General features: G+C 41.1%; 1 protein-coding gene across 1 annotated transcript in view; it reads left to right on the top strand.

Moving 5' to 3' along the window:
- The window catches only part of scospondin (subcommissural organ spondin), a 417,078-nt gene that overhangs the window by 142,599 nt on the left and 249,654 nt on the right, over positions 1–24,825 (top strand). Inside the window, exons 37-42 of the mRNA XM_039754138.1 lie at positions 1,158–1,317; positions 2,529–2,583; positions 6,194–6,313; positions 11,406–11,624; positions 13,251–13,378; positions 20,177–20,318. Of these exons, the coding sequence (XP_039610072.1) occupies positions 1,158–1,317; positions 2,529–2,583; positions 6,194–6,313; positions 11,406–11,624; positions 13,251–13,378; positions 20,177–20,318 (824 nt within the window). The remainder of the gene's footprint in view (positions 1–1,157; positions 1,318–2,528; positions 2,584–6,193; positions 6,314–11,405; positions 11,625–13,250; positions 13,379–20,176; positions 20,319–24,825) is intronic.

The raw sequence follows: 24,825 nt of genomic DNA, 5'->3' as shown, positions 1-24,825 counted from the left end.
TTGGGACATTTCATACAAAGAATTAGGTAGAGCACATTAGATTATCTGCTCTACCTAATTCTTTGTGTGAAATGTCCCAACACTACACTCTTTGTGGGAGAAACTGGACAAACACTCTGCCAAAGAATCCATCCATCCATCCATTATCCAACCTGCTATATCCTAACTACAGGGTCACGGGGGTCTGCTGGAGCCAATCCCAGCCAACAGAGGGCGCAAGGCAGGAAACAAACCCCGGGCAGGGCGCCAGCCCACCACAGCCAAAGAATACATTTACACAATTTCCCCATTAAACATGGCAGTAGGGATGTTCCTGTAGGAGCTCATTTCAGCAACCATGGACAATGTGAGAGGGACTTTAAAGTCACAGGGCTTATGGGCAACTTCAGAACACAGCAAGAGAGAAAGGGATGGGAAGTTAAAAAAAAAATCCTAAAATTTAACACATTATAACATGGTTTAAATAGAGACAAGATTTTTATGACCAGATATTTATACACAATTGTGCGCCTTTCTGAATGAGGTCCAGTCAAATCAGTTTTCCACAGGTGGACTCCACTCACGTTCTGGACACATCTCAAGGAGAATTAAAGCAAACAGGATGACCCTGAGCATCAGACACAGCTAAGCGTGTCTGAATACTCCTATGAATGAGAGATTTCAGTTTTGATTTTTAATATTTTTGCAACTCTTTTTGAAAAGATGTTTTTGGGTTAATGAGTGTAGATAGATAGATAGATAGATACATATGAAAGACACTATATAATAGATAGATAGATAGATAGATAGATAGATAGATAGATAGATAGATAGATAGATAGATAGATAGATAGATAGATAGATAGATAGATAGATAGATAGATAGATAGATAGATAGGATACTTTATTAATCCCAAGGGGAAATTCACCTACTCCAGCAGCAGTATACTGATACAAAGAAACAATAATAAATTAAATAGTAATAATGTTAGCATTTAGATTGATGGACACAAATGACAAATGCATCTATTAAAAATGAAACAACACAACGACGTGTACAGAAAGTGGGGAGGTCTGAATACTTTCTGAATCCACAGTGTACATTACAGTTAGTCGAGGAGCACGTTTGCAGTGTCATTAGAAATACACGGCCTACTTTATTTTCTTTTTTTTCCCAGGTGTCAAACAGAACCATGTGAGGATTGTGAATTCCATGGAGAGAGGCATGCCATTGGAGAACGATGGAAATTCAAAAACTGCCAAGTATGCCAATGCCTGCCCAACCTGACCGTGCAGTGCTCCGACTACTGCCCCTATACTGCCACAGGCTGTGCACAGGTAAGACGCCCTCGAGGATTTCTGTGAACGTGGATGCACTGATTATGTTCACATTTTGAAATATATTTTCCACAGTTGGTTCAGGTGAAATTTTAAAATAAAATCTGCAGCATATACCTGCGTATAAGTCAGGTCTTGAAATCTGAAAAATCGATCATAAAATCAGACCCCGACTTATACGCCTGTTCAAAAATACAACACTTGCATTTTTTTTTTTTTACATCTTCATGTCTCCTCCAATTTCACATCAGTTTCTCAGACACATCGAATTTTGTTGCAGCAGCGCAGTTGCCAATTTCTTTCGCTGCTTCAATTTAAAACCAGCTTCATATTTTCTTTTGATCGAACGCTTCAACACAGATTAGGGATGCTCTTACGATAAAGGGGTATGATACAAAAAACACAAATCAGTGCAAACATCGCTTCTTAATAGTTTGGGTATTACCGTGTGGTCACGTAGGCACAATACATAGAAACAAAAGGCAGTGTGTGCTCCGTGGTTACTCTCTCAGGTGGTCATCATCATATCATAATCTCTTGGGCCAATAGCGTGAGTTTTACACGGCCGACATTATAAGATACTAGAAATTATACGATAATATCAAGGCCAGTAAAACTCAAGTATATATGGTACATCTCTTCTGGTTGTTCTGAGTTGATAATGAGGTTTCAGTTTCTACTTTGTGTATCTCAGTCATAACACTTGGGGTCACATATTGGTAAATAGTGTCCTGACATGATGGCTAAGGCTTTGAAATTTCAACCGCAGAACTTTCTGCTGCAATCCCTACCCTCAAATGTCACTGTGACCCCAAGGAAGTCTCTGGAAATGCCTGGGCTTCCATTGCTAAAAATTGGTACTGTGTTGGTACCACTTGGCTGTGGTGCTTGAGTTTCCCTCCATAGTTTGGCATCCTAATATCAGGTTAATTGCTAACTAACCTGGCTCAGTGGGCACACATTCGTGGGGCTTTCCAGGGTTGGTTTCTCCCTTCTCTTTCTTATAAACCTGTAATTGAGAAAATAAATGGACGACAGGCAATTGAAATAAACCTGATCATAAATAACCAAAGAGGGCTGTTTGTGGGACAATGAAATCACTACTATTAGCATCGGGAAGGAGACGCATATTTAAATATCCTACAACACAAACGTCTTCTTTATGTTCAATAGAAATTTAGTCATAACAATTTTTATTTTCTTAATTCTAGGGTCACACACTGGTCCCTGGAAATGGAGAAACCTGCTGCTACTGTGAAGACAGAGGTAAAATGAGCCATTACAGAATTATTGTGCGTACAGTATTAGACTCTTCTTGTAGCTGAAATAAAATGTAAAAAGAAAATTGGGAAATTATGACAAGAAATGAGGGAATTGGGAAATACAGCTAGACATCAAATTGCAGATTCAGAATTCCATTTATGGGACTGTCATTACAAAGAAGTGCAGAAGGGATGATGTGGTTATAAACAGTTTAATAAAAGGTCACTGTTGGTTAAAAGGCAATCTGAAAGTCACGTCACACACCTCTTTACCAACAGTGTGTGTGTATTCATTTGCAAAGGACACGCCAGCAGCTCAGTGGCAAGTGGCAGAGTCTGCAGGTGGGGGATAACCAGGTGGTCGTGCCAGGCTGCACTTTGCTCAGGGTGACACTGTCATACAAGAGATACAAAATAATAATAAAAAACAATTAAAAGTTAAGTATGAACTGTAAGAGCTACCTACATGTCAATTGCCTTATGTTATGTGTTAACCAGAGAACCCCCCCCCCAAGAGCTTAAGTTTGATTTCCTTTTTTATGTCTTTTTCATTTGTTTTTATATATTAAATTATTATTATTATTTATGCTTATTCTGTATATTACTATGCATTTTTGTCGTCACATTTGTTGTTTGCTTGCTATGTGAGGATCACTTTTTCTCCATTTAAGTTATGTTTTGGTAAGTGCTTCCTGAAGGTGGGGCCTCCTGTCAATCTCCATTGAGGGACTGCTCCCAGCCTGCAAAGGCTCATGGGAATTGCAGTCTCTCTGTTATGGGTTCTGTACAACCAGGGTATTACAGATTTTTGTGGGTTCCAGCTCATGAAGGAATGGTGGGAAACAAGTTATAGACAGACTCTCCATGAAAGCCTCAAGTAAAACAGGTATAGATATCACAGCGACACTGAGTGTAACCGAAATAAAATGTAAAAAGGAAATTGGGAAATTATGGCAAGGAAGGTGGGAATTGGGAAATACAGATAGGCATTAATTCCGGATTCAGAATTCCTGTCTTTACAGAGAAGCACAGAAGGGATGATATTATTATACACAGGTTAATAATAGGTCACTGTGGGTTAGGTAGCAATCTCAAATTAATTTGGAGAATGTCAGATGGGAACTGTAAGAAATGTTTAACAACAGAATCTGTCGCACATGTCTTATTGCAGTGTAAAAAATATATAAGAGAGAGCCTGGCTGAAAAGGCAATTAATCTCATTAGGTATCCAAGACCTACCTTTAAAAAATGTATTAGAAAGGTCTAATAAAAGAGAAGAGAAAAACAATTTTAATTTAATATTGTTTTTTTTGTATCAGTATACTGCTGCTGGATTATGTGAATTTCCCCTTGGGATTAATAAAGTATCTATCTATCTATCTATCTATCTATCTATCTATCTATCTATCTATCTATCTATCTATCTATCTATCTATCTATCTATCTATCTATCTGTCTATCCAAGAGATATATGATCAAGTATTAACATTTTAAAATGGTCAGGATTATATAAATGGATATAAGGAGTATTTACTCCTCCAGTACAGAAGATGGCAGTAATGCACCGCAGAGTGTAATCACTGCCAATAAAAAAGAAGTAGTTGTACATTTGTATGCAGTGGTATTGGTGAGTTCTCCTCTTATTGTTTATTCTTATTCGTCTCTTTTTTTCTGGCTTTTTGACATTTTTGCTCGCGTAAGGATTTTGATTTCTGTTTAGCATTTTTAGTTACTGTGGATTGCTTTTTTAGGCAACTCCTTTTTGCTTTGTTTGCCTCTTTTAAGCTTTTACTCTATCTTCTTCTTCTTCTTTCGGCTGCTCCCGTTAGGGTTTGCCACAGCAGATCATCTTCTTCGATATCTTTCTGTCCTCGTCATCTTGTTCTGTCACACCCCTCACCTGCATGTCCTCTCCCACCACATCCATAAACCTTCTCACAGGCCTTCCTCTTCTCCTCTTCCCTGACAGCTCTATCCTTAGCATCCTTCTCCCAATATACTCACCGTCTCTCCTCTGCACATGCCCAGACCAACTTTTGCTCTATATTTCCCCTTTTATATAAGAAATCGTTTATTTAAGAGACTCTTTGTTTGCCCTTTCATCTCCAGACGAGGTTTATGGTCACCTTCCCTCTGGTTGGGTTGATAATGTGTTTTATGGACATTACTTATATTTTTGAACTTTTGACACCAAACCCCTATTAGTCTGGCATAGACCGAAGCTGGCCGTTGGCCTGGGAATGAGCCTTATCTGGGCGATCTAAAGAGGAGTCTGGCCAGCTTTGTGGCTCTGTGTTGGAGACCTTGCACTTGCATTTTCCCAGTTGTGTGCTGCTGTAACACAACACCTAATTGAAAAAAAATGTAAGAAACATTTTTTTTGTAATAGTGTCAGATATCTGTCTTGTAATTTGCACATTGCTGCCACATTGTCAACTTCCGAGCATCAAAACAGCACAAGCACATTTTAAAACAAATGCCAGTAAGTGTTATTAGTGTTTACTTTCCATATTTTGACATATCATATTGTGTATCAACTGATTCTCATTTTTAAAAATGTTAATTTATGAAATATTGTTAAGGTGTTGGTGATATGTTCAATGTCTATTAAATGTCTCTTACTGTATGCTTTCATTACATGTGTTCAGTTACAAAGGCCAGGCAGATGCCTTTTAGCTTTCAAGGCATAGTTTTGGTATTTAGTGAAGTGTGCTAGATAAGCAAAATGGCCGAGTTTCGTTTTGCATTCAATTTCACATTCGCACAATTCAATACAGTGATCCCTCCTCGATCGTGGGGGTTGCGTTCCAGAGGAGAAAGTAGAAGCCATATGTTCATATGGTTCTTTTTATATATTTTAAGCCCTTATAAACTCTCCCACACTCTTATAAACATCTCCCGCACAGTTATACCTGGTTTTGGAGCCATAACGAAGGGTTTTGACTTCGCACAAAGATAAACACAAAAGAGCACGAAAGTTAACTCTTTACACAGCGAAACACGTTGATGCTGAATGAGCGAGACGAGATTTCCTGGTTAACGCAGCGGAATCAAATTCGGCGCTCCGTCGCTGAGCCAATCAGCACACAGGAGCTTAACCGCATGCTCTGATTGGGTAGCTTCTCAGCCATCTGCCAATAGCGTCCCTTGTATGAAATCAACAGGGCAAACCAATCGAGGAAGCATGGACCAGAAATAAAAAGACCCATTGTCTGCAGAAATCCGCGAAGCAGCGAAAAATCTGCGTTGTATATTTAGATATGCTTACATATAAAATCCGCGATAGAGTGAAGCTGTGAAAGTCGAAGCGTGATATAGCGAGGGATCACTGTAAACATATAACTTTGGGTCACACAGAAGTGCTGAAGAATGAATACATTTGTATTGCTTTCAAGGTAGTCCTTTTCATTTTTCACAGTGCAGTATCATATGTGTATTACGAGTATCGACTCATGCCCAGTAAGGACAAATGTGGGTTAACGGGCAGGTGGGGTGTGTTAAATAAGACCACCTGAGGCAAGGAACATTTTACTGCTGGTGACTGCCTACATTCCAAGGTGACAGAAGCTGTAAAGGCTCACATTTTTAAATGTTTCTTATTGCTCTGCTTTCAGGAACCAATGCCACGTGGTTAGCCAGTCCAACTCCTCCAAGCCCGTTTGTCACCACTTCTAGCCAGGTGACTGTGAACCAAAGTGAGCCCCTTGTTCCAATGTATCCAGTGAGCCCTGGAGGTAAGTCCTAAAAAGTATAAAGTCAGTTTATTCATGTAGACTTGTAACTTGTTGACAGGTCACCTTGCAAACTTTTTAGTTTGTGGGCTTCATCGTTCAGTGTGTGTTAAGGAAAATTGATAAACGACTTTATTAGAACTTCACAGTTCATAGAAATCAGCAAAGCTTCTAGTAAAAAGCAATACTGTTTATGAGCATGTACATGATTTTTATAAATCCATAGTATTACCTACTTCATATTGTCAGATAGAATTTCCATGAACCATATACAGCGTGCATATGCAGTGTGACAGATAGGGGGTGCTATCGCTCCCTTGAACCCTTGTCCAAGACTCCAGACACCAGAAAAAGTCCAAATGTTGAATTTATTTAAATGCCACAGTGCACAAAGCACTCTCTCCTCCACTATACTCATATACAAATCAATAATCACTAATAAACAATCCTCCACACTCCCAGACGTGTTGCCACCCTTCCACCCAGCTCAGCTCTCCGTCTGGGAGCTCCCACAGTCCTTTTATACTCCCTGACCCAGAAGTGTTCCCAATCCCCAGTCCATGTGATTCTTTATTACTTCCGGCTCAAGTCCTTTTCTTCACCCCGGAAGTACGTCACTTCTGTCGTCGCTCTTCCTATGACACACTTCCGGGTTATAGGGCACATATGACTCTTTGCTCCCCTCTGCAGCTCCCCCTTGTGGCCCCTGTGATATCCAGCAGGGCTGCGGATAAAAACTACATTGTCCATGATGCCCTGCTGGTCTTCGGGGCACCTCCACACTGCAGGGAGGGCTCCATCTGGAGGCTTGGGAGTATTGGCCGGCCGGTCAAAGACCACAGCAGATAAATAAGGAAATTGCTATACAGTGTACAACTGATAGATGAAATACACCAGTCAGCCCCAACATTAAAACCACTGACAGGTGAAGTGATTATCTGGTAACAATGGCACCTGTCAAGGAGTCAGATATGTTAGGCAGCAAGTAAACAGTCAGTTGTTAAAGGTGATGTGTTGGAAGCTGGAGAAATGGGCAAGAAAAGTATAAGGATCTGAGTGACTCTGGCAAGGGCCATATCATGATGGTGTGGATGCTGAAGCCGATAACAATGGGAAAACAAGCATCAATTTAAATAAAAAGCAATTTCTTTATTCTTTATTCTTTGTGGGTTAGAGAGACTGCGACACTGCCACCACACCAGCTCAGAGCAAGTGATTTTTGTCCAGGCAGACTGCCCTAAAAGAAAGAATGTTTTCTCTTTTATCATCTAGCTTGTTCATTAGCTAAAAAGAGAACAGAAAAAAGCAGTTCATTCTGAGCTCATACATAGATTATGGGCTACATCTTTAATTTATGACATACAGGAGTATACAAAAAACAAGAATAGCCAGGCACTCACATTTCTAAGGAATGTACCCTTCTCAGTAGACAATCTAAGCAGTTTCTTATTCCCCATTGCATTAGTTATAGATATACTGTAGATTACATTCTTATAGCTTTAATATCTTCGTTAGATTATATTTGTTTGATTAGATTAATAATCCTTATTTATTAATTCATAAATGACATTTTTGTCTTATATTTTTAAGCAAGAGTGAAGAAAAACAATCACATTGATTTATAATATCACAGGGTGTTCTGTTAGTATCAAGAGGTCAGCATTTTCACATAGAAGAATTCCTTTCCTACCTAAATGAAGATCAAATCATATAGAAGTAAAATATCATATAGCTCTCTGCAGCATGATTAATACAAAATACAGTCATTGGTATTTTGTTAGTTAAATACTAATAATAATCATCTGCAGTGTTCTGGCTCCCTGCCCGGGGTCTGCTTTCTGCCTTGTGCCCTGTGCTGGCTGGGATTGGCTCCAGCAGACCCCCGTAACCCTGTAGTCAGGATATAGCAGATTGGATAATGGATGGATGGATGGATGGATACTTATAATCATTACAGTTAATAATGTTTTTTCTGCTTTCTCAATGGCTAAATGACTGGATCAGAGCATCTCCAAAATGACAGGTCTCATTTTTAGTATACAGTGATTAGTATCAACTAAAAGTGCTCCAAGGAAGGACAACCAGTTAATGGGTCATGGCCTATCAAGGGAATGAAAACTAGTCCGTCTGGTCCAATACCATTGAAGAACTACTGTAGCACCTAATGTTGGCTGTGAGAGAATGGTGTAAGAATACACAGTACATAGCATCTTGCTGTGTATGGGACTGCATAGCTGCAGACTGGTCAGAGTGCCCATGCTGACCCCTGTCCACCATCAAATGCACCTACAATGAGGATGTGATAGTCAGAACTAGACCATGGGCCAATGGAAGAAGGTGGCCTAGTTTGATGAATCACATTTTTTTTCAGATTATGTGGACAGCCAGGTGTGTGTGTACATTTTCTGAGGGAAGAGATAGTTGCAGGTGGCACTATGGGAAAAAGGCAAGCCAGCGAAGGCAGAGTGATTCTTTGGGCAATGCTTTCCTGGGAAACTTTGGGTCCTGGCATTCATGTGGATGTTACTTTGACTCATACCTCCTACTTAAAGATTGTTGCAGACCATGTACAACAGTTAATGGCAACAGTATTTCCTGATGTCGGCCTCTTTCAGCAGGATAGTGCACCCTGCCACATTGCAAAAATTGTTCAGGAACGGTTTTAGAGGCATGACAAAGAGTTTAAAGTGTTGACATGACCTCCAAATTCTCCAGATTTCAATCCAATTCAGCATCTGTGGTGCATGCCCAATCCATGATGCACCATTTACAGGGCTTAAAGTATTTGCTGCTAATGTCTTGGTGCCAGATACCACAGGACACTTTCAGCTGTCTTGTGTAGGCCGTGCCTACAGCAGGTCAGAGCTGCTTTGGTGGCATAAGGGGTCCCTACACAATATTAATCAGGTGGTTTTATTCTGGTGACTGACCTGTGTATCTTTTGTACTTTAGATAAATAGATTGGAAATTTATTGTGATTTCACAGGACAAAATGACAAAAGGGGTGCAGACCTCAAAATATCAGACTAGAACTTCCCAAAATCTGCCTCAAAAATAGGCCTTACCCCAGGCAGCCTTATCTTAAGCTCAGAAGGCAGGCTTTCAGGCCTACTCGTGTTCAACATGGGTCTTAAGCTTTAAACAAAATCCAAAATGTTGTTTGAAGTACAGGATTGTCTTATAAAGGTCAGCTAGGAAGTGTATGACATGACATGATCACATGATTCATCCTGCCTAGCAACAGCCAGGAAATATTACATCACAGAGAAGAAACAATGGCAGCACCCATAATAACACAAAATGGCTCAGTGTGAAGATGTATGTGAAAAATCATATCCGTCCATTTAATTCCTTGACCTCTAAAACACTTATAACAATATCTCTTACTATTTTTAGAGGCCAAGACTAAAGGCTGAAAATATACAAAACAAAAACCAGATCATGACACAATATAGCTTCATATACTGTGAGATGACCCAGGGCGCAACTGCCGCCGCAACCCGACACAAATAGGCAAGTCCACCCAGCTCAGTCCAACAAGTGTCTTTATTTACAGCAAGGCAGTTGGACCCAAAGCAGTCTCCAAGGACTGGTACCAACAAGTCGCTAATACAGCGAAACTCCGTCCCTTTTCTACAGAGCCTTTTCTTCTTCCCAGGCGAGCCTCATCAGCATTGTCCTCCAATGCTGTCTTCTGGGGGTTCATTAAGGAGGTCTGGAATTGCTCTCAGGTGCAGCTGAGGCACAAAGTAGGGCTCTGCGGCTCCTGCAGTTCCCACAGCTCCCCCTTGCGGCATCCACAGATCCCAACAGGGCTGTTCCAGCAAAAAATAATTCCCACACAACCCTGCAGGACTCTGAGGTGGCATTGCAATGAAGGGGGGCTGCCAAATAACAGTTCAGGAAAGAGAGCGTCCCCCAGAAGTCCTCTCCAACTGTCCTTCTACCGCGGAGGCATTATGGCTGGGTAATGGCACCGGCCACCATCCATCACAACTGTATTCAGTATTGTCACATGTGCAGATGACAGTGAAATATATTACAGTGATCCCCTGCCTATCGCTGAAGTTACGTTCCAGACCCATCAGTGATAGGTGAAAATCCGCGATATAGAAAGACCATATAAATAAACATTTTTTTTATAGTTTAAGCCTTAAAATACCCCTCCCACATGCTTTAAACGCATGTAAACTTATTAAAACACACTTTGTAAACACATATGATATGTGGATGTTGGGCTAAGGCTATGAGTAACATAATAATAATAATAATATAATAATATTAATGTAGCGTACCTTCAATTCATTCAAGCCATAATGGCGAGTGACGTCCATGTAACACTTTCCTTCCCTTCTTAGAAGATGCAGAATGCTTGGGAGCCATCGTAGGGATTAAAACAAAACCTAACGGTCACAAAAAGTTTGCTCACAACAATTGGACCACAAGCAAGGAAAGCGATACGCAGAGAACTGAGATGCGTCAAGGACCCACGCTCGCTGTTCTTGCAAGATTACCCCACGTTAGCAGCAGCCAATCAGACCCCAAGAGAATGAAAATCCTGCTCTGATTGGTTGAGTCTTCTCTTTCAGCCAGTAATGGGCCTTGTAAGAAATCATCTGGGTGCTGTAACGTGAAACTCTTTGTCTACTGTAGTGACTGCTGAAAGCCGTATGCTTTGTTATGAACTGGCTGCAAAGTACACTACGGGTAGGATGTACTTATTGAATTTTTCCAAGATATAGCAGGGGCGCCATAGCTGAACCGCGATACAGCGGGGGATCACTGTACTTCCATGTGCTAGTCAACACGCATCATGTCACCATTTGCCAGAGCCATTAATGTATCAGATGGCTCACTCACACCCATATTTCAACGATATGGAGTCCCCAATCAACCTTACTCAGCACAGGTTGGGATATAGTGGAAAGCCTAGAGTACCTGAAGAGAACTTACATATATATGGGGGTACATTCAAATTCCACATAAAAGATAATCATTCTGGTATTATAACTAGGCCCCTGAAGCATTACCCACTGTTCCACTATGCCATCTTCTGAAATAATACAACATTACAATATCAAGAGTATTTTTACAGATGAATGCCTTAAACCCATTGGAGTTGAGAACCTTCCAGACAGCAGCTTCAGTGCATCTTCCCAGCAAAGAAACAACCCGGCCAAAGCAGGACGCCTGAATCATATCAGCTCATATAGTGACCTACAGGGCTGGAGTCCCGACCCGGAGCAGTACCGTAACCTTCAGGAAAACCCAGCCTTCCTGCAGATTGACCTCTTGCAGCCTCATAATGTTACTGGTATGTACAACGCAGAATGTACGCTTTGGAATAGTGCCACGAAACCACAGATTTATTGAAAATGGTGTGTTTGTTAAGTAATACATACAAGGGATGATTATATGCAAGGCACAAAGTAACAGGAAAGCCAAGTGTAACTGCTGATTGTCCTCAACAGAGGAGGGAAGGAAACAAATGTTTGTGATGGCTGAGGTCTTTAAGAAGACTTTTAGCCTTTCTAAGGCAGCATACTGTATGCTGTATCTGTAGTAAACAGAAGCCAGCTCTGTGTCAGTGAAATTCAGAACCACCATCACCACTCTGTTTAGTGCCCTGAAGCCCTGGGATGAGCAGGTGCCATACCAGGATATTATGTAGCCAGTGAGGATCAACTCCACTGTACACCAATGGAGGATGGACAGCACAGATGGAGGCAACCAGGGTTCCCTCAGATATCTAAGAAAGGAAAAGTGTTGATGAGCATTCTTGATGATAGCCAAGACGTTCTGTGCCCTCACTAAACCGGGGTGGATTCACCACTTTCCCAGCTATCAAGATACCCTAGTAAACCCCTGAAAAGGCAATAACAGACTCTTTTTTCAGACCTTAACTGCTCCTCTTTTTTGCCAGTGAATCTTTGCTCCCCTAACCTCCTACCCAAAATGAGTTATAGTAGTACTGCACCTCTGGTTCCTGAATGGCCTGTAGAAGGTCCAGGCTTGCAGGGCTGCATCTTTGCTGCTTGTTTTCTGTTTCTTTCCCCCTGCTGGGTCCCATTTATCTAGATACTGTGCCATCCAAGTTGAGATGCTGGGAAACTCTCTCTGACTCTGATGCCCTTAGAGCATTAATTTCAAAGACACTCCTATTGCACACAGGCCATTGACATCTTCAGTGGTATTTCCTCTAAGAATGTTTGTCAAATCGTAAAATACCAGATTTTGAATTTCAGAGTGTGTACAATGAACTCATAATTAATATGCACTTCACAATATGCAGGTTCAGAAAATAAGTAAATGTCCAGCAGACACACCACTGACACTTCAGAAAAGGTAATCAATGCCTGGCCATTACTTGGGTGGTGGATCACCTAGGAGAAGTTTGGATTGTTGCTGGAAAAGGAGTTGTTGAATCCAGCAGGGGTTACTTACCCTGTGGTATCTGTGCAAATCCCATTGCCCCAGTGCAGTGATGGGGCCACTGTGTTGTAAAAATTGTCTCTGTCCTTTGGAAGAGACATAAAAGCGAGGTCCTGACTCTGCCATTATAAAAGATTCCTGGGCATCTTTCAAAAAGAGTAGCATGTTTTTTGAAGTCCTGGCTCAAATGCTCAATATGGCCTGCTCATTTTGCCCCCATAATCATCGACTGACTCTAATTGACTAACTATCCCTCTCATCCCTTTACCATCTAATAGCAAATGTGTGGTGAGCATACTGGCACAAAATGCCTACCAGTGACATCATCTGGGTGGTGGTAGTAGTGGTTACCTAAAGTTATGTAAAGTGCTTTGAGTAGGTTAGAAAAGTGCTATATAAATGAAATGTATTATCTTTATTATTTTTAAATGAATGACAGAATAATTAAATGACAGGTCAACGTTGTTTTACTAAGAAAATCTAAAAAAAAAAAATATTTCATGTATAGGTGTCATAGTTCAAGGACCAGGAGCCTCTGATAGCTATGTCTCCAGCTTCTACCTCCAGCTGAGCCTAGATGGCCACAGATGGTTTACTTTTCAGGAGCTCCTCACAGATGGTCGTCCTCATGACAAGGTTAGTGACAAGTCATCAAATCTACTCGACTAAATCTTAATAGGGTTCCGTGAGGGAATCAGGAAGGGGAGAATACTTTTTTATCTCTCATTTGTATTAGAACAGTGGAAAGATTTAGACAAGAACAGGCCATTCAGCCAAACAAAGCTTACCAGTCCTATCTACTTAATTCTTCTAAAATAACATCAAGTCGAGTTTTGAAACTCTCTAAAGTTCTAATGTCTGTGGTTCTCTGTGTAAAGGAAAACATCCTAATGCTTGTGTGAAGTTTACCCTTAACAAGTTTCCAGCTGTGTCCTCGTGTTTTTGATAAACTCACAGTCTCGACCCAGTGGACTAATTCCCTTCGTAATTTTAAACACTTCAGTCAGGTCTCTTCCTAATCTTCTTTTGCTTAAACTGTAAAGGCTCAGCTCTTTTAATCATTGCCCATAATTTGCCTCCTGTAGCCCTGGGATCAGCCTAGTCACTCTTCTCTGGAATCTCTCTAGTGCCGTTATGTCCTTTTTGTAGCCTGGAGCAGAACCTCCTTGGACGTGTACTCCACACATCGTGCTATTCTTAATGGCTTCTGAACACTGTCTGGATGTTGATAGCTTAGAGTCCACTATGACTCCTAAATCCTTCTCATAAGGTGTACCTTCGATTTTCAGATCTCCCATTGTGTATTCAAACCTAACATTTTTACTTCCTTTGCATTTACTTGCATTAAATTTCATCTGTCACAAAACTTCACCAATCTGTATGCTGTCCAAGTCCGTTTGTAATGATTCAATAGATTTGAGATTATCTGCCAAGCGACCTTACTTTATATATATATATACACTAGCAGGAGTACCCGGCGTTGCCCGGGAATCTATAACCGGTGACTTTCCCAAATGAGAGAAACAGAACATAGAAATAGAACAAACAGTTTTCTGATTCACATTTTATTGTAAGTTGCTCCGCTCTGGATTCTGTCTGCTGTGATGTTTCAGACGCCCTTGAAATAAAGTTTCTTCCGGCATCTGAAGTGGACCTTCCAATTCTACGTCTTTTTTTCGGTGGCATGGGTATATTAGCGAAAAGCAGAACAATTATAATGTGGTACATGGTATTATGCATGGAATAAGCACTACAGTGAGGTGAATTTACCTTATTTACAATGCGTCGGAAAGCGAACAAATAGCACCAGTCAGTCAGAAAGAGCAACACTGAAATCGTACTGTGAGTGGGAAAGCGAGGAAATAGCACCACAAATGCGGAAAGCCAGTGAGAAAGAGTAGCACTGAAACCATACTGGGAAAAATGGCAGGGAGGGGTGTTCTGTTTCTAAGGAGTGTCTGTGTTGAACCATCATGCTATCTAACGGACGTTGGCGATGGTAACTACAGAGAGAAGTGATATACAACCGCTGGTGCGTGTGGGGGAAATGGCGTGGGAAGGATGCTGTCTTTTTAAGGCGAGTCTCAGTTCAAATGTGCTGCCATATAATGGAAGTTGGCGAATGAAATACAGCAATATTAGTGCGTGTAGGAGTGTGACCTGTGGAAACGCGGGTGTGTCAGCCTGTCACACACACTGGGTCATTCACGTTTTACATCTATACGGCAGTTCCTCTTCACGCGATCAAAGGAGTTGGCCTTCTCATACTTGGACACTTCCGCCATCTGTTGGCAATTTGAAGAAACATGGGTAAAGAGCGACGCACAGGGACCAAAGGTGCCGCTAGATGGTGCCGCCGTGAAAGTCTGTTGCAACATACGGCAATTTTGTCGATGATAATTACGGGGATGTGTGCTGAACGTTGTGTTGGTGAAAAGGTGCCCTGCAGTTCACCACAAACATTTTTCTTAACCAAACATACCCCATGACCTCCTCCTGGTCACAAAGGAGCCCCATCCCCAGTTTGGTGGTGATCGGACACCCGGTGCAGATTTGTATGGCGGACAAACAAACATACATACACCTACTCTGCTTTATATATTAGATATATTAAAAATAGCAGCGGCCCTAGCACAGACCCCTGCTGGTCACCACTCTTAACATCAGCCAGTTCTGATGAGGTTCCTTGCAACATCACCCTGTGCTTCCTGCGTCTGAGCCAATTCTTCACTCATCTACAAACAACCTGAACTCCCACTTCTTTTAGTTTGATGCCCAAACTGTTATTTGGAGCCTTATCAAACTCTTTCTAAAGGCAAATAATATTGTATGGTTCCCTTTGATCACATCCTTTTCTTAGAATTACAGCATGTTTTTAAAAACATACCCCCTCATCTGAACCCATGCTGACTGTTTAGTAAATTTCTTTTTGCCATGTGTTGCTCAGTCTTATCATTAATAATTCCTTCCATTAATTTACCTGTGATGCACATTAAACCTTCTGGCCTATAGTTACTTGGATTTGCCCAATCACCCTTTTAATAATACAAGATAATATCTGACACATCTGGACCTAACACCATGTGTGGTGTGACATCCTTCTGCAGTAGTTGAAATGGTGTGACACCTCTGCACTGTCTAGCGCAGCCCTTTAGCTATTTTGGCATTTGAACTCGCATGTGTCTCCTGCTGGGTGAGTGACCAGTGTTAGTGAAAAATATGCACATTTCCAGAGAGTAAATGTCTGCATTTCTCTTTACCGTTAGTTGATTTTTAGCTCAGTTTCTGATGGATAAGAACTACATTGTACATTCTAAGACTGGTCTTGACAATAAGAAAAATCAGCCGAGGGAACTAGTAACTCAATATGTGTCTGTATCTTATTTACTAACTAACTGAATACCCGTGCTTTTCTACGGAATAGCAACAGGAAAAATGTGTTCTAAAATATACAGAGTGACAGTATACGTCCTGTAAAGGTCATAAGGCAAGACTTAGCACATAAATGAAACAAAATAGTTTACTAATTATTTCTTGAAATGGATTACTGACATATAAGCTATTTTAAGAAGACTTGTTTTGTACTAAAGCCCCAATGACCCCATCACCACCCCGGTATTATTTAGTAACCAGACTGCCTAAGTTTTAAGTGCTAAATTTATTTGTTAATAAAAATAGATGAAGGTGAATGTTATAATATTAATTATATTAAAAATAGATTTTCGAGGGGTTTTTTAGAAAATAAAAAAATTACAAATCCTAAGCAATCTAACAATTTCAACCAACATCTTAGCGACCAGAGAGGTGGTGCCGTGCACAAGGTAGGCCAGCAAGGAGAACAGACAAGCCCTGTCTACGCTCATCCACTCCACGACCACTTCGTCAATATAAATCCCTTCTTCCTCGGTCATAGTTTTATGGGTTTATTTAAAGAGGTATAAACCTAATAGAAGAATTTGTGAAGAAAGTATGAAAAAGAATAAAATTAAAAAAAGTATAAAAATCAAAATCGTCAAAAAAAAACCCCATAAATTTGCTTTAATATACGTTGGAATAACCTGACTAGATAAAGATAAATAAATGGCAAATTATAAACGCTTTGTGGAAACTCGAAAATATCAAAACAAAACCTGTACTCCTCATGAAAAATGAAAGTATTTTTAATTTACTTTAAAGAAATTTATTTTAGAAAGAACTGGAGTGAATGGGTGTAAAAAACATTAAGAAATTTCACACGCTTTGGACCACGAAATTTTTAAGACCGTTTCTTAACGAGCACCTATGGGCCAAGGGTAACCTACATTCCAAATTTCAAGTCCCAAATCCTCATGGTTTGGGAGATTTCGTGATAAGTGAGTCAGTGATATTTGGCTTTTATATATACAGTATATAGATTATTTACTAATTGTTTATTGCTTATTTTGTATGTTTATTTATCTGTAATTACTATTGCTTGTCTGCGGTGGGCTGGTGCCTTGCCTGGGGATTTATTCCTGCATTGAACCCTGTGTTAGCTGGGATTGGCTCCAGGAGACCCCTGTGACCCTGTGTTAGGATATAGCAGGTTGGACAATGACTGGCTGACTGACTGATTATTGCTTGTGTGACCACAAGGGGTCAGCATTAACCCCTAAATCCCAGACACAGATTCAAGTTCAAATACAAGTTATTTTATTAATCACAGTACGTTCTTTTGGTATACAAACTCCAAATGACACAATCACAACAGTCACAAACAATGATCTCGGTCCTCCAGTTAAGTTTGCCTCCTGAGGTGATTCCTTTCATTTTGGACCCGGGGGTACTTTTGATGTCATGGCAAAGCACTTTCAGGTCATGTGGAATCTCTCCAAAGTAGGGAAACCTTCTCCTGGCAGTGTCTTCTGGTGGCTCCCAGGATTTCCCTTGATACCCTTTGGGAGTCAAAACCAGAGTGGCACTGCCACCTTTCACTCTGGAGGATAAGCTGTTGCTGATAACCTCTGTCTGTCCAGTATATGATTGCCATGACTGGGATAGGAACTTAGAACCATCCCGGTTGAGTTGCACCTCCACTTACAGTGCATCTTGAAAGTATTCACAGCGCATCACTTTTTCCACATTTTGTTATGTTACAGCCTTATTCCAAAATGGATTAAATTCATTTTTTCCCTCAGAATTCTACACACAACACCCCATAATGACAACGTGAAAAAGTTTACTCGAGGTTTTTGCAAATTTATTAAAAATAAAAAAACTGAGAAAGCACATGTACATAAGTATTCACAGCCTTTGCCCAATACTTTGTCGATGCACCTTTGGCAGCAATTCCAGCCTCAAGTCTTTTTGAATATGATGCCACAAGCTTGGCACACCTATCCTTGGTCAGTTTTGCCCATTCCTCTTTGCATCACCTCTCAAGCTCCATCAGGTTGGATGGGAAGCATCGGTGCACAGCCATTTTAAGATCTCTCCAGAGATGTTCAATTGGATTCAAGTCTGAGCTCTGGCTGGGCCACTCAAGGACATTCACAGAGTTGTCCTGAAGCCACTCCTTTGATATCTTGGCTGTGTGCTTTGGGTCGTTGTCCTGCTGAAAGATGAACCGTCGCCCCAGTCTGAGGTCAAGAGCGCTCTGGAGCAGGTTTTCATCCAGGATGTCTCTGTACATTGCTGCAGTCATCTTTCCCTTTATCCTGACTAGTCTCCCAGTTCCATCCCCACAGCATGATGCTGCCACCACTATGCTTCACTGTAGGGATGGTATTGGCCTGGTGATGAGCAGTGCCTGGTTTCTACCAAACATGACACCTGGCATTCACACCAAAGAGTTCAATCTTTGTCTCATCAGACCACAGAATTTTGTTTCTCATGGTATGAGAGTCCTTCAGGTGTCTTTTGGCAAACTCCAGGCGGGCTGCCATGTGCCTTTTACTAAGGAGAGGCTACCGTCTGGCCACTCTACCATACAGGCCTGATTGGTGGATTGCTGCAGAGATAGTTGTCCTTCTGGAAGGTTCTCCTCTCTCCACAGAGGACCTCTGGAGCTCTGACATAGTGACCATTGGGTTCTTGGTCACCTCCCTGACTAAGGCTCTCCTCCCCGATCGCTCAGTTTAGATGGCTGACCAGCTCTAGGAAGAGTCCTGGTGGTTTCGAACTTCTTCCACTTATTGATGATGGAGGCCACTGTGCTCATTGGGACCTTCAAAGCAGCAGAAATTTTTCTGTAACCTTCCCCAGATTTGTGCCTCGAGACAATCCTGTCTTGGAGGTCTACAGACAATTCCTTTGACTTCATGCTTGGTTTGTGCTCTGACATGAACTGGCAACTGTGGGACCTTCTACAGACAGGTGTGTGCCTTTCCAAATCATGTCCAATCAACTGAATTTACCACAGGTGGACTCCAATGAAGCTGCAGAAACATCTCAAGTATGATCAGGGGAAACAGGATGCACCTGAGCTCAATTTGGAGCTTCATGGCAAAGGCTGTGAATACTTATGTACATGTGATTTCTCAATTTTTTTATTTTTAATAAATTTGCAAAAACCTCAAGTAACCTTTTTTAACATTGTCATTATGGGGTGTTGTGTGTAGAATTCTGAGGAAAAAATTAATCTAATCCATTTTGGAATAAGTCTGTAACATAACAAAATGTAGAAAAAGTGATGCACTGTGAATACTTTCCGGATGCACTGTACATAGTCCATCCAATATGGCGTCCTGGCCCGGTAAGGCTTCTCTTTTCATCACATCCGTTCAAGCATTTAACAATGCATTGGCAGTGCTGAACATGTTGTCAAATCAACAGGGCTGTTTTTAATCTTGAGCAATTGCTTTAATGAAATGGTGTTGAAGCGAACAGATCATTCAGAACAGTGTTAGCTCTCCAAAATGACATTTACGACCACAGTCCTAATCCTAATTCCTTCTTTGCGCAGATCTGTATAAGTTCAAATGTTTTTCAATAATGTGTGTGAAATTTACCTGCGTGTGGCTTCCTAATGAAGACTTTATTTTAGAGTATCAAAGTTCACCTTTCATTACTTCAGCCCATGTAATGTCTCCCCTTAAACTTTTTTAAGATGAAAAGATTCTCTCTCTTTCAATATCTCCTCGTAGCTCATTCCTGCAGTTTATCTTCCATTCCTTAGACTGTACTATTGTGCTATTGTTATGTTCTTCTTGTAACATGGGGACTAAAATTGCACACAGTGTTCCAAAGTGCTTTACGCAGCTTAAGCAACCCTTTCCTTAATGGCCTCTTTTGATTCCCTTCATTTACTATGAATGACATGAGAAGTGGATGGGGATGCACTGAATTAATGTCTGTCCGTCATGTTATCTCTCATGTATGGATGCCAGGCCCACTGCCACCCCATAAATGGTGCTTATTTAACCTCATGGTCCAAAACCTTCAATTCAGATTAACACATTTTATCTTTTCACACAGCTGTTTCTGGGAAACACAAATGACTCTGGTGTCACCATTAGCCACCTGCACTTGATGGTGACTGCCCGCTTTGTCAGGATCGTGCCACATAACTTCTATAATGGCATCTACTTAAGAACTGAGCTGCTCGGCTGTGGAGAAGGTACTGATTTTTTTTTTGTTTTCTAAGCTCAATTCTTTTTATAAACAGTATGGGGTGCAAAGACTGAACATAAGGGTAAAAAGAAAATTCTAGAAATGGTGAAAGGCCTTCAATGGCACCTGAGAGGTTTAAGGACACAAGGACCTGTAAACAATGATACAAACGATTATCAATGGTAATCTCATTTTCCCTATTTGAGCACAATAATATAAGAATGTAAATTTTTTAATGTATAAAATATCAAAGTCATCCAAGTGGGCAACCCAGTGTATACATGAAGTGTGTAATGTCTGCAATACATTAAATCGAGAAATAAAAATGTTCAGCAAAGGAGGGCACAGTGGCATGCTATCGAACGGTTTCAGTGATTGTCATTCATTTCCTCGCCCTATCAACAACAACAACGACATTTATTTAAATAGCACCTTATCTTCTATGAAAATGTTTCAAATAAGCCAAATCATAAAGCAAGGAAAATCCAAGCAAAAAGTGAAGAACCAGGAGTAGCAAAACTAATGTGCATGTGAAGGTTATTTGTTTTTTATATGAGTAGCCGCAAACTCGGACAAGGAAAAGACAAGCTTTTAACTCTTCGTATCAATGACGTCAGGCGCTGTGACCTCCAAAGCCACGTTCTCGGCAACCAAGAGTGTTTCCTATCAATGGGACGAACAGAATGGCGGCACACATGAAAATCGAGATGTCATCCGTAATGGATGCAAAATATAGAAAGAAAAAAATGTTAGAATTTAATTCTGGGACCCAGAAAAGAGTTAATCACAAAGAACAGCAAAATAGGAGTGGAAGAACTTGAGTGAAGATACCAATCCCGTTCACAGTGAGTTTATTGGTAGATCATCTAATCCCATCATGTGTTACTCCAGATCTAAGATGATTGCAAATCCTGCCCCATCTGAAAGATAAGCAGAAATCTCCATTTAGGATGATCCCAAACCATGAGGCCCGGAGTGTTTGATGTTGTTCACACATAGTGTCTAATATTAAATATATTTCAGAAAATTTTAATTTGCAGAGTTGTGTCCAAAGTGCAACCTTTGCTTGAATTGATGAAGAATGAAATTTTTGGAATAATCCAATTCTTTGCTTTGCCTAAGTTCTCTTTTCCAGTATTGCCTTAGATCTTGAGCACTCTGATATAAATTGGCAAAGTGTGGAGATACTAAAGACTTTCTCCTCCTTACTAGCTCAGTTTGGCAGATACTTTCTGAAAAAGGTTCTGACCTGTTGTGGCCTGCAGGGCTTCCACCAGCTCCCCAAACTTGACACAGACAAACGCAGACACAAGTTCTGCAACACACACTGGCTTTATTCAGCTGTGGGAAATTCTTCCAAGTAGTTTCCCACCAGAACAGTACACTATTAAACACAAGAACCACGGTAATCAATAAATCACACAGGAATTCTTTTTTCTCTGTCTGTCTCTCTTCTCTTCTCTCTGGTTCCAACTCCACTCTTCCTCCAGCAAGCTTCGTCTTCTCCCTCCCGACTGTGGCTGCTGGAGCAGCTGCCTTCTTTTATCCTGCAACCGGGAGCACCTCCGGTGGTCTGTTAGTATGGTCCGGAAACACTTTAGGGGGGGGCGGAATCCCAGTGAAATAGGGCTCAACAGTCCCTGCAGCAGCCCCTGGTGGCACCCACGGAACCCAACTCCTTTGATGCCCTGTGGGAATCTGAGGCACCATCTAGCACTCGGTGGGAGATAATGCCCAGTGCATGTTCTCCCCCCTAGCCCTTCCACTCTGAAGCATCCTGCCACACTGTAAATACAAAAATACACTCACTGAGCTCACTGGCATTCTTTGGCACACTCTACTAGTACTGATCAAGGGCCCCCTTTCCTCTCAAAATAGCCTTAGTTCTGTTTGGCATGGATTCCACAAGATGTTGTAAACATTCCTTTGAGATCCTGGTCCATGTTGATCACCTGATTTCTGCAGACTTGTCAGCTGCACATTCTTCCCGATCTCCCACATCCCAAAGGTGTTCTATTAGATTCAGATCCGGTGACTGGGAAGGACATAAAAGAACACAGGACTCATTGTCATGTTCATGAAACTAGTTTGAGGTGACTTTTGCTTTGTGACACGGTGCATTATCATGTTTGAAGTAGCTATTAGAAGATGGATAATTGTGGCAATGAACAGATACATGTGGTCAGCAAGACTATTCAAATAGATTATGGCATTCAAGCGATGATTGATGGGTATTAATGGGTACAAAGTGTGCCAAGAAAATATTCATCAAACCATTGCTCCACTACCACCAGCCTGGACTGTTGATACAAGGCAGGGTGGGCGCATGGACTCATGCTGCTGGCACCAAATTCTGATCCTACCATCTGTGCGCCTCAACTGAACTCAAGGTTCATCAGACCAGTCTTCTTTTTTTCCAGTCTTCAACTGTCCAGTTTTGGTGCGCCTGTGCCCCATGTAGTCTCCGATTCCATTATTGGCTGACAGGAGTGGAACCCAATGGTGTCTTCTGCTGTTGTAGCCCATCCGCCTTAAGATTTGCCAATATGTACATTCTGACATGCTTTTCTGCCTACCACAGTTGTACAGAATGGTTACCTGAGTTACTGAAGCCTTTCGGTTAGCTCAAACCAGTCTGTCCATCCATCTGTGAAGACTCTCATCAACAAGGCATTTCCCTCCATAAACTTCTGAGTAAACTCGAGAGCAGGGGTCTCCAACTTTTTTTCCCCTGAGAGCTACTTTTACATAATGAAAAGCTCCTCATGTTTTCTAATGTTTATTCTCATCGCTTATTTCAACCCAAACAAACAGAATAAGCTCGTTTTGCCTGAACATTTACAAAATGTTGGTGTCCACAACTCACATTTTGCAATAAAACGTCAAAAAAAAAATATTTAGTTCACCTGCAAGTGCATTTTGTATGTCTGTATGCCTTTTCTACTGTATCTCACACTACTGAATTAAAACATGAATGCTGTCAAAACCAAACAATGCAATTCCAAATCCACAGATATTCCTTATTCATTTGTCACTTTGTTCCATGTCACTGTGTCACTTTATTCACTGGTGTGATGTGTTGTTTAGTTAGTCAGATGACTGGCACTGAGGTGTCTGGTGGCGTGGAGCCACTGAGGTTCACTCTTATGGAGTCATTTCAATGTTCGTCTGTCAGTCTTGTTCTGAACTTTGATTTCATGACATTCATGTCAGACTCACAGAGGTATGGAGACCCAAACAAAGCAGACATTTTCAGAGTCCATTGGTGAAGATTCTTATAGTTATCTGGCTCAACGAAGCTCCAAAAATGCTGAGAATGCTGTTGAGATGTTAACTGCACATTACTTTGAAGGTTTAATAACATATAATATATAAAATCCAATGTCTCTCTGTCTTTATGTCTGTCCGCTTTTCACAAGAGAACTACTTAATGGATTTAGATTGGGTTTTTTGTATAATTTGCTTGAACATTCTGGCTGATTTTGCAACTTCTCTTATTTTCCTATGTATCAAAGTTCGCTTGCGGTTCGATTTATTTGCGCGTATGCGAGATCCACGCGATGGGCCGGGGGGGGTCCTTCCTCACTCACTCGCCAGCTTCGGGGTGTAACCTTAACTCTGCTTAGCTAGCAAACGAGAGAACAATTGAATTTAACTTTGATTGATATTTAAAATAAAGTGTTACTTAGGTCTTGATGAGTTTGAGTCCGGATATTCTCTGTGTATGCTACATTGAAAAGATAGATTGCAGTTTTGTGTTAAAAGGATCGTGATGTGATTTTTTGGAAAGATTGCCCACCCCTAATTTGACTAATTAAGTTTTCAAATGTATGTAGGATTCATTAACCCTTTGGCAAGCTACTTGGAAAGGGGTGGCGATCCATCGGTAACTCACGAGCAACACGTTGGAGACCCCTGCTCTAGAGACTGCTGTGTGTGAAAATCCCAGGAGATCAGCAGTCACAGAAATGCTCAAACCAGCCCATGTGGCACCAACAATCATGCCACGGTCCAAATCATTGAGATCACATTTGTTCCCTATTTAGGTGTTTGATGTGAACATTACATGAAGCTCAGTGATGGTGCATGTCAGCTCCATGCTCCCACTTCTGCTTTGGGAACCTCTTGAACCCAACAGCGTCGATAGTCATGACCGGGATGAGCCAGCAGATGAGGAAAAACACACATCCAATCAAGGGGAAGGTGTAAAAATGCTCAGTGTTTTTATTAAAGGAAAAAAATATGTCCAAAGTGCAGTGCACAATCTTCAATCAATAAATCATCCATAAAAAAACAAAGTGCAAGTGGAGGTTAAAAATATTCCTTTCCAAGGTTAAAGCCAATAATGCAGGATACTGTCCCTGAAAACTCGTACCCTAGTGCAGTCCATTAAAACTGACGCCTCCCCAGCTTATCTGTAAAAACCTTGCAGCTCAACAGACTCAGCTTTCTTTCAGTGGTCTAGAGGCCCAGCCCCCTACTGCTTCCATGGCCACCCACACAGTAGGCCTCCC

This window comes from Polypterus senegalus, chromosome 5 (genome assembly GCF_016835505.1).
Source record: "Polypterus senegalus isolate Bchr_013 chromosome 5, ASM1683550v1, whole genome shotgun sequence".
Lineage (NCBI taxonomy): Eukaryota > Metazoa > Chordata > Cladistia > Polypteriformes > Polypteridae > Polypterus > Polypterus senegalus.
The sequence above is the reverse complement of the archived record's forward strand: the minus strand, read 5'-3'. Positions and strand labels throughout refer to the sequence as shown.